Genomic DNA, 10,826 nt, shown 5'->3' with positions numbered 1-10,826 from the left:
AAAGGATGTATGTACTACCAATTTGTCTGCTCAGCATCAAAGCAAAAGGCTATAAAACTTTCTTCCCACTGCACCAAGTGGAAGCACTTACTTGGTCATGAGAGGTATAAGAAAAATCATACTTTAAGACAACAGTGTGACAAGAAAATATCTAGGCAAAAAATCAAAGTTTTGGGGACATGCTTATGAGAAGAAGAAATAAAGGGGTAAAGCAGTGGTTTCCAATTTGGCACACCCAGAAATTACCTGGCGATCCTTAGAAAAGCACTGATGCTTGGATCCTACACTTAAACGTTCTGACTGAATTGGGATGGAGTACAACTTGGGCATCAGGATTCCTTAAAAGCCTCTGGATGACTCTTAAGTATAGCAAAGTGTGGGAACCCCTGGGGTAAAAGTCATCTTGGCTTACAGCAAAAGCACACGGAAGTGAAAGGTTCTACTAACACTCTGGTAACTCAAACGTCCTGTGTAGGTTCCGCTGCCTATCCAAGTTATAACCTCCACACCTGGGTGCATAGCAGCTTACGTAACCCTAATGCCACCTACCTCTCCAGCATTTTTTGCCAAACACGTCCCAGGACGCCCCAGCTCGTTGCCTCTGCTGCTGCCGGCCTGAAACGCCTTTCTTCACCCTCTGCTCTCTGAGCGTTTCCGGAAACCCCCAAGGCCCGTCTCCAAAGCCACCTCTTCTCAGAAGCCTGTCTGATCTTTCTCAATCAGATATCTGACTCTTTTTCATGCCCATGGCATGTGCCTTTTCTTCCCCTGTGGCACTCTGCAAAGTTCGCTCAGCACTGCTGGCATTTATCTATTTATCATCTTCCTTTCTTTTCTGCTTCCTTTGGACTCTTCCTTTCTTTTTTAAGGTTTGAGTGGAAGATTGGCTCTTTTTAAAGTTTATTTTGCATTCTTTATAGTTTTAGGTGTACATATAGTGATTCATAGTTTTTACAGTTCACTTTTTTTTTGGCCATACCACGTGGCTTGTGGGATCTTAATTCCGTGACCAGGGATCAAAACTGCATCCCCTGTATTCCTAACCACTGGACCACCATGGAAATCCCCACTATTTTTAAAGGTTATACTCCATTTGTAGTTATTATAAAATATCAGCTATGTCCCCTGTGTTGCACATTTTATCCCTCCCTGTAACTTATTTTATACGTAACAGTTTGTACCTCCTAATCTCCTATCCCTGTACTCCCCACCCCATTCCCCCTCCCCTGCTGGTAACCACGCGTTTGGTCTCTGTATCTGTGTGACTCTTCTTATAGGAGTGAGGGGAGCAGGTGAAGGGGCTGGACCTAACCTCCTTCCTAAGTCTGAGGAGGAGAAATACAGAATTGAGTTGCTACTGCCAAAGCCAGCTGCAGGGGCACTCATCACAAGCAAGGTTACCCAGACCATTTTGGTCATGGGTGAGGAAGGCAGTCAAAGGAACACAGCTCTCGTGTAGAGAAGCTAGGTTCTCAAGTGCTCCAGCTAGAGAGCACTTCCTCCCAGCAATGGCAGGAAGAAATCCAAGGCTGGACGCTCAGTCTCCTCAGAGCAACCAGGACTACTGACGATCAGCAGGCTCACCATTGCCATCCCCTGACAAATAAAGTACTAAGATCAGGGGAGGCCTGAAGCTTCCCTGAGCCTGGAAGTGGCCCAAACACCTAAGAGACGATATGCATCTATCTGTAAGAAGACCCTACTGGGGCTTCTGGCTTTACACAAGGTTCAGATAATAAGAAATACGTCATAAATATTTTTGCAAATAAGAGTCACACTTTAATTTCAGCTACACTTGAGTGCATAATACTTTTAGTTAACACAAAACTGATAGGTAATCACGTCATGTAATAATTCCTAGTAAAAATTAACTGAACTCTCCTGCTAGCTCTCCCCTCTGTCTATATCACTTGCTCAACCTGGGGGAAAAAAGTGTATCCTCAAGCAGAAGGAAAACTTGCAGGTACCAATATGCTAAAGAAAAGGTGCTCACCATCACCAGAGTTTCAAGAAAAACCTACCTGGAGGAAAAGGAAAAATAGCTGTGCTAAAATTCATTTTAAAATTGACTACAACCAACAATAACTATTACCTCAAACTGGCAGAGCCTTGGCTTGCTCTATTGGTGACCTGGGACATCGGGCTGAGCACAGCAGCAGCCTCGGTGGATTCACCAGGAGGAAGATGTTTTTCGAAAGAAACAGGGTTCCCAGCAGGGAGGACAGTATGCTTTTCGGGGATGGAATGAAGTGCTGCCCCCTCTCTTTGGCTATATCAGATGATGGAATTTTAAGAATTTAAGACTGACTGAGAGTGAGTCTGAGAAAAGCAGGAGGGCTGTAAGGAAACCCTTATGTGGTAACTTTATCTATCGGGGCACATAAATCAGCAAAGACAACCTTTCTCATGACCTTCCCACCTCTTGCTTTCCTAAATTATTTCCCCAAATTCTCTTTAGAAGGAGTTAACTCATTAATGGATGTCTCCTTTTATTTCGAAGCATTAGCTTAAAGCAATACAAGAATTATATTTAAAGGGGAGCCTGTGAAGAGAAGCGCATGTGCACAGGAACACCTGGGGTGAATTCGGGAGGGAAACTGCCCATGTGTGCGCAGCGATCGAAGCACCTATTTTCATTCCTCAAGCGGTGGATGGCCTTGGGCGAGGCTAAAACCCTTATCACAAAGCGCATCTCTGCAGAAGGCAAACGTTCTACCAGTAGCACAAATCCTATGAGCTGATCAATAGAAACAATTCTGTGAGTCAAGATTTCTTTGTAACCAAATGAACTGTTCATACGTCTCCGTATTTCTGGTGTTCCAACACATCTGAAAAGGTGCAATGGCTTTTACGAAGTGGACCACAGCATCCAGAGGGAGATAAGGGGCCCGGGACGATGGTTTCATGGAGAGGTGAGCCATTCAGCCCCCATCTCAGTGCTTTTGGTCCCCTCCATGGCCCTGTCTGCTGCTTTGCCAGCACACAGGCAGACACCCACCCCCAGATGGGTCAGGACCCAGGCTCAAGGATGGAGAATCTTGACTGCAGGAGACTCCGCTCGAGGAGGCGGCCCCACGCAGGGCGCCCCCACCACGGGCACTGCTGCTTCTTTTTAACGAGAAAACCTTAAAGGCAGCGTGTGTAAGTGGCGGTGGCGGGAGAGCATCAGCTGCTGCAACGCGAAGCTCTTACCCCTCTAGCTGCTCCTCCCCTAGGATCTGGCGCAGGTTCTTCAGGAAGGACAAGGAGACCAAGGCGTGGGAGTGGCGGATCTTCACGTAGCCCGTCACCACCTCGATGAGCCCCATGAAGTTCTCCAGTTCCGAAGCGATGTTGTCTGCGGCAGGGGGACAGGGTTACTGCGCGCCTTGTCACAGGGGGACACTCGTTTTCTCGCAGACCCGTGTGGGCAGCACTTCGGCACAGCTCTTGTTTCCCCGGTGCCCCGAGATGCGAGGCCTCCCAGGATCCCTGCCTGTGGTCAAAAATGCGTTTCCCTAAGTGTGGCTTTCAACTCCCAATGCCTGGGATGGGCCCCCGAGGCGGGGGGAGGGCAGTTTCTAGAAGCCTGAGGACTGCAGCTCCCAGGCTGATTAACAGAATGTAAAATCGTAAACACCAGACTGCCAATTAGCTAAGGCGGACATATCCAGGGAACATCTCTAATATGCTCTGTCAACAGCACTGCCTCCATAGTAGAAGGGCATGACTAAACAAACAATGTTTTCTCGGTCTCACTAGGAACTGCTTCTGCTGCATTCCTAGTTCCTAAGATACAGGAATCTATATTTAAAGACTCCATCTTACTAAGACTGCAAGAAAATGCACCAAAATATTAACAATGGTTATTGGCAGGTAATTTTCAATAATTCACTTCTACGCTTCTAAATTTTCTATAATGCACATACATGATTCTCACAGGTGGAAAAGAGTTGGGAACATCATTGCTAACACATGTGCAAAAATGACAAGCTGTATGAACAGTGTATTTACTCTTACAGCCTTTTTCTCACAGTAAGTAAAAAGCATAAACTTCAGTTCAACTTATGCCAAAATTACAAGGCATACTATAATGAATTGGGTGTGGTTCAACCAATGGAATTGTACTGTGTATGACCTGTGAAGGCTTAGTTAATAAAAGGTTCTGCTTTGCTTTCAACTGATAAACATCAAAGAATAAGGATACTGTCCTCTAGGGCACGGAGAAGGCAATGGCACCCCACTCCAGTACTATTGCCTGGAAAATCCCATGGACGGAGGAGCCTGGTGAGCTGCAGTCCATGAGGTTGCTAAGAGTTGGACACGACTGAGCAACTTCCCTTTCACTTTTCACTTTCATGCATTGGAGAAGGCAATGGCAACCCACTCCAGTGTTCTTGCCTGGAGAATCCCAGGGACAGGAGAGCCCAGTGGGCTGCCGTCTATGGGGTCGCACAGAGTCAGACACGACTGAAGCAACTTAGCAGCAGCAGCCTCTAGGGCAAGGCCCTGTGTTTCTGGACAGTGTGATGGTTTCCCAAGAGAAATGGAGAAATTCGAGTTGTAAAGACTAGCAGTTGCCTACAGTTGATGTTTCATGGAAGAGATTCTGAATAAAACATGTGGTGGGACTCACGCCTTTCAGTCAAGGCTGAAGAGGGGCCTTTCCAATAAGATGCCCAACCAACTGCCTGCCGTGGACATGAACTGGAAGCCACGTTGCATGATCACACACAAATATGTACCAATTCCTCCTCAAACTATATAGTAAACTATACTTCCTGATTCACGGATTAAAGTCTTTAAAAAATATTTTGAGGATGCACGTGTGCATACTCATTCAGTCATTTCCAACTTTGCGACCCTATGGACTGTAGCTCACTAGGCTCCTCTACCCATGGGATTTCCCAGGCAAGAATCTTGGAGTGGGTTGTCATTTCCTTCTCCTATTTTGAGGACAGAAATATGAAAATAAAAGAAGGGTTAGGCACTTAAGGCTTTCTTGGTGGCTCAGATAGTAAAGAATCTGCCTGCAATGTAGGAAACCTGGGTTCAATCCCTGAATTGGGAAGATCCCCTGGAGAAGGTCATGGCAACCCACTCCAATATTCTTGCCTGGAGAATTCAACAGACTGAAGAGCTGGTGAGCTACAGTCCATGGCGTCACAAAGAGTTGGACACAACTGAGCGACTAACACTTTTACACACTTAAAGGGTACGTTCTAGGAAATGAAGAAATCTGTTTGAGAAATTAGGAAATCTAGTAAGAGCAGAAAGAATAAAACTTCAGAATACCATGAAAGTAATAAAATTCTAGCTGTGTGGAAATAAAGTTATCTCTGTTGTGAAGTGGTGAAGGTTGTTGTGAAAATAAAGGGCTATCCAAAATTCAAAAAAACTAAGCAAAAAGCTTGATGCTGTTATCTCTAAATCCTAAGAATAACACTCACTCACTGTACAAATAGTATCAATATTAAGGGAAAGTAAATGCACAGAATGCTGCGTGCTGTGCTGAGCCGCTCAGTTGTGTCCGACTCTGGGTGACCCCATGGACTGTAACCCACCAGGCTCTTCTGTCCATGGGATTCTCTGGGCCAGAATATTGGAGTGGGTTGCCATGACCTTCTCCAGGGGATCTTCCCAATCCAGGGATGGAACCCAGGTCTCCCAAAATGCAGGCAGATTCTTTACCACCTGAGCCATCAGGGAAGCCCCTCAAACCATATAATTTTTTTTTTTTTTTAAGAATTTAGTAAAAAAGTCCCTTTCAACCTCAACACCTTCTTACTATATTTCTCCCAGCTGACGAAACTATCGGTGCCTTCATCAAGTGGTTCCAGTGGTAGAGAATTTAAGGCACTATTACTAGAAGCCTTTGTCAGTTACAGATTAGAACTGAAAATATCACCAGATAAGTCAACCGGAAATGCTTCGCACATGCAATTGCCCGGAACACCATCTACTGCAAACAGTGGGGAATCCTACAGAGGATGGTGAGACTGAAGCTTCAAATGCATGCTGACGTAATATGCTTGTATCTCTCTTGGTTGTCAGAAGTAAATTTGGAGATGGGCCAGTTTTGGACTGAATAAAACTTTAAACTGACATCATTAAACCCTTCCCTTGCTCAGTCTCTTCCACACATCCAAGGAACCAAGACTCTCTGGACTTAAAGCTCTGAGGCCTTGGCTCTGGCTGGAGACTGCTGAGTCACACCTCTGATCCATCCGTCTCTCCTGGGGTTTGCATGTGTTGAGACATGAACATCCTGCATAAGATGTGACTTAAGAGAGATGAAGGATGACCCTGTGCAGAAACAAACGCTGAGCCTGTGGCTAAAATGCCGACTGCCTTTCAATCTCCTGCTCTCTTTTTAATCTTTGAGGGACGCTCAAAGGAGGGGCCCCGAGCATGTGGCTTACACACCATGTTGTTTTTCTAGGCCCATAGTTTAGTTGTGAGTCACGGACGAGTAGGAAAAGCTCAACAAAAGAAAACCGAGAGGTCTGGCCCTCTCTTCCAGGAAAAGGGAATACTTACTGCCGCGTCGGATGTTGATGAGCAGATTGCCTTTGAAGATGGTGCATCCTTGGAGCATCTGAGCAGAAGTGACAGAATCAATGGTCTTTGTCTTCTTTTCTTCCTCACACACTTTGGGACAAGGGCCTTCGCAAGGGATACAGTACATGCTGTTGAAAATAAAACAACCCAACACACTGAGAGCTGAGTCTGTCTTCCTACATTACAAAAATTCTTAAAAGATATGCTTTTATTCCAGGTGTCTCTATAGTCCACATTACAGAAAGCAACTGGCAGAAGCATTCAAGTGGTCGTGCTGTTTCTCATTGCCAAGCCTACCCAGGGTAAGCCACTCAAACGGCAATCAAAAGGAGAAATTGCCTACAAAGGAAAAGCGTGCTGCCTGCTTCCAGACAGAACACATGATACACCCTTGAGGCATGTGTGTATCATAGGCTGGGGCTGGTGAGCCAGCTGGTCCCACGTAAGACAAACAGCCTTGCAGAAGGGAGACACCGGGGGATCCCAAGAAGAACAGAGCTGCTCTCTGAGGTCACGGGCCCTGCTGGTGCACCCCGGAGGAGCTGCTGGGAGAGTGGACGGGGACGCCGAAGGGACAGCAGTGTCCCCGCCGCCAACCGGAAGCTAACTCCTGTGGCCGGCGGCCCAGTGGGGGATTTCAGAAGGCACGTGCTGTAGCACAGATCCATTATTTTCTTGCTAAAGCACAACTGAAATAATTTCTTGACAGTGTTTGGCAGAAACTTGTAAATTGATCCAAATGTTGTTTTTGCTGCATACACAATAAAAACGGGAACTTCCATTGCTTCATAATGAGCTCCTATTTCACATGCAATCTTGAACATGCCACAAGCCCACCAACAGCCAGGGACTAGCGAGTGACCTTGATACTTTTCCTTATTTAGGGAATGGTGGACAAAACACTAATCCAATTCTCTGAACCGCAGGAAACTGGGTCAATTTCCCAACAAAATAAATGATACAACATTATGGGATGTGTGTGTAATAGGATGGTGAACTGGAGAGCCACTATATTTACATGATTATTCTTGAATGATCTTTCAAACTTCATGAAAATAAGTGAGAAACATCCAGGAAAGCAGTGTCAGTTAAAGCTCTTAGCATTAAGTACCGCCCTCCATCACTGAACTTTATTGCATATCTAAGGCAAAGATGAAGGGCTTTGTTTAAAAGCTTATAGATAAACATGGTATCCCTACTGTTTTCTTATTTCACGTCGGGAAAACAGGAGGGAAGGTTTCCAGAGGAAATGGGCCGACCACAGCAATGGAGGTACCCCCTTTCTCTGACATCACAACACTTCCACTTCTAGAGTCTGCAGCAGATTTTCCTCAGCATTCCTTGTTGGTCTTTTATTGCTTCTAACTTACCTGCTACTGCTAAGTCACTTCAGTCGTGTCCGACTCTGTGCGACCCCATAGATGGCAGCCCACCAGGCTCCCCCGTCCCTGGGATTCTCCAGGCAAGAACACTGGAGTGGGTTGCCATTTCCTTCTCTAACTTACCTACATACTATATAATGCCCCACCTCCCTTTCTAAAAACTTGGTGTGAAATAATTACAGACACACAGAAAGTCACAAAAGTTGTACAGAGGGGTTCTGTGTACCCTTGACCCAGTTCCCCCTGATGGCTCCCTCCTGTACCATGACAATACGACATCAAGCCCAGGAAACACACAGGCACAATACACTCCCACGCCACCCTATCACCGGAGTAACCACCGCCACGAGCCGGCCCGTGCCCACCAACACCTCCTGTGTGCTGCCCGTTCGGTCAGCCTGCCCCCACGCCTCCCCCTCGGGGCCGCCACTCACCCATTCTCGGTCTCAGTAATGATGTTATTTTCAGAATCTTACATAAATGTCATCATCTGGTGTGTTGACCTTGTGAGACTGGTTTTTTGTTTTTCACACAGCTTAATGTCCTTGAGATCCATCCATGTTGTGTGTGTTTGAATAGTTTGTTTCTTTTTACTTCTGACTGATATTCCATGGTGTGATGGATCACGGTTTGCTTGGCCATTTACCGATTGTGGAGCGTCTGTGCTATTTCCAGGCTTTGGCTGTTAAAGCTGCTACCCACGGCTGTGTACGTGTTTTTGTGGGAACTTAAGTTTTCATTTCTCTGGAATAAACGTTCAGGAGGGTAACTTCTGGGTTGTAGGTTAAGTGTGTGTTTTGTTCCCCTGACATTTTATTCAAATAGCAATTTCTGAACCAAACACCTTTCTTAAAATGTCTAGGAATCAGCTAGTACTTTAAAAAATGTTTGTCTAAGGAAGTGCTCTGATTACATGTTTATAGTTTAAGCTTCCTCAAGTCCATCCTGGTACGGAGAGGGTAGAAACAGTATTAAAAAATAAATATTTTAAATAAGTGTCAAATAGGCCTTAAAGGCTGAGGGGTGGGGTGTTATTAGTTTTTGATGGTGTTTTATTTTAAAGTGAAAAAGGTAGATCTGTAACTCTGAACTGACTGCAAGCATGAGTAGGAAAAATAAGAGCTTAATTCTTCAAAGAATGAATTACAGCAGGAGAAAGGGTCACAGTGCACAGCACCCCCTACTTCACCCACAGCTACGGCAGCTGCAAAGGACTGAAAGCCTCCAGCATCAAAAGACACACACCCGCAGGGCAAAGAAGTCCCCGGCCATGCACCAGCTGCCCCATCTCAGCCCCCAGCCCAGGGAGGAACTGCGACAGTGGCAAGTTAGTGGCTAAAGTCCGTGACAGTGGCGATTTAGTGGCTCAAGTTGCATCCGAGTCCTGTGAGTCTGGGCAGGAAGTGTGGCGCAGCCTAAACTGGGTTCCAGGCACTGCCCAGGGACTGGCAAAGCCTTTTTAAGTTCTAGGGCTGCCAATAAAATGTGAGAAAAATGTGGCAGACTTATTTTGGGTGGAATACGTATACTCCACAGTTCACCAGTATCCTTGGCACATTTACCATTTTAAAGTATTTAGAGTAATTTTTACTATTATAGTCGTTACAGCAATGATGACAGGCAGAATGTTCTACATTTGATATTATGCAACAACGTGAGTGTTATCTCTGATTTGAAGTTAAGCCTATGGAAGGAGCAACATCTCCAAATATTACACCGGAAACAGATGCCCCTTTACCAAGACTTGCTTGAGGAGGTTTGCAGAAACAGAAGGCAGCAAACAGAAGGGAAATTACACATTACACTCAAAATGAAGATTTCCTTTTCCAGCGGTATTTTATATTTGTAGAATAGATTTATTTTTTAAGAACCCGAAATGGAAGGCTCCTCTGGTGTAGTCATGAAGCAGGCATTTTTAGTCCATTCCATCAGAAGAACTCCTTGAGAGTTCTCTGCTCTGCTCTAGAGGCAGGATCAGCAACCCCAGGTCTCAAGCCTTATCGTGCTTGCAGGGTTATAGTCCTGTATTTTAAGAACCCTGGCATTGCTTTTTTGTAAGAACCCTGGCATTGCTTTTTCAAAAACTTAAAACCAATAACAGCTTCACAGAAGTCCGGTTGGCATGCACGAGAGGGATGCTGTGAGACAGAGAAAACTGAGGGAGCGTGAAGACTGTTTGCGTAGCAATGGGACAGAGCACACTTCTTGCTCAGAGTGGAGGGCGGAAGCCAGCGCTAAGGGGTGTGTGTGTGGGTGTGTGTGTGTGTGTGTGTGTGTGTGTGTGGCAAGTGATGGAGCACACTGCTTGGTAAGAGCCTATGCCTGCTCACTGCCTCACGGATGCTGGTGGGGTTACTCTTCTTCTGCACTTCCCTCCTGCACTTCCAAAGCCTTCACTGGTCTAGCGCTGAGCAGCCCTGGAGGTGAGAAAACCTCAGTCTATAGTCTCCCCTACCCACGGGCTCTAGGGGAGAGCCCCGCATGCACACAGGGAGTCAGGGACCTCCTGAGACCGGAGCCAGCAAATCAGGTACTTCATTCCAACCGTCCAGGCTGGCTGCTTCCAAACCAGAAGCCCCGCCCATCGAGCCTGGCGCCATCAGCAGCCGGAGTCACGCCGGCCCTCTGCAGTGCCCCGGACTCCCTTAGCCTCCCCGGGGCCGCGCCCGGATGGAGCCAGGCCGTGTCTCCCCGCGCCCACACTGACCTCTGGCTCCCGTTGCGGATGAAGCCCGACGGGCACTCCTGCATGCATTCGCCGTCGTGGATGACGAAGCCCTCGGAGTCGCTGCTCTCGGCGTTGGGGATGTTGGCGCAGAAGTCGCGGTCCACGCAGCGCCAGCCCTCGAAGCGGTAGGTGTTGGGCGGGCAGCTGGGCACGCAGACGCCGGCGTAGTAGTAGTG

The 10,826-nt window shown here is 46.7% G+C and overlaps 1 protein-coding gene across 1 annotated transcript in view; it reads right to left on the bottom strand.

The window, feature by feature from the left end:
- IGF1R (insulin-like growth factor 1 receptor) overlaps nucleotides 1-10,826 on the bottom strand; it is a 300,375-nt gene that overhangs the window by 49,772 nt on the left and 239,777 nt on the right. Inside the window, 3 exon segments of the mRNA XM_010845844.1 lie at nucleotides 3,193-3,337; nucleotides 6,520-6,668; nucleotides 10,630-10,826. The exon segment at nucleotides 10,630-10,826 is cut by the window's right edge and continues 34 nt beyond it. Of these exon segments, the coding sequence (XP_010844146.1) occupies nucleotides 3,193-3,337; nucleotides 6,520-6,668; nucleotides 10,630-10,826 (491 nt within the window).

Source organism: Bison bison, unplaced genomic scaffold, assembly GCF_000754665.1.
Source record: "Bison bison bison isolate TAMUID 2011002044 unplaced genomic scaffold, Bison_UMD1.0 scf7180017864224, whole genome shotgun sequence".
Lineage (NCBI taxonomy): Eukaryota > Metazoa > Chordata > Mammalia > Artiodactyla > Bovidae > Bison > Bison bison.
Note: the sequence above shows the minus strand (reverse complement) of the source record. Positions and strands in the feature narration are given on the sequence as shown.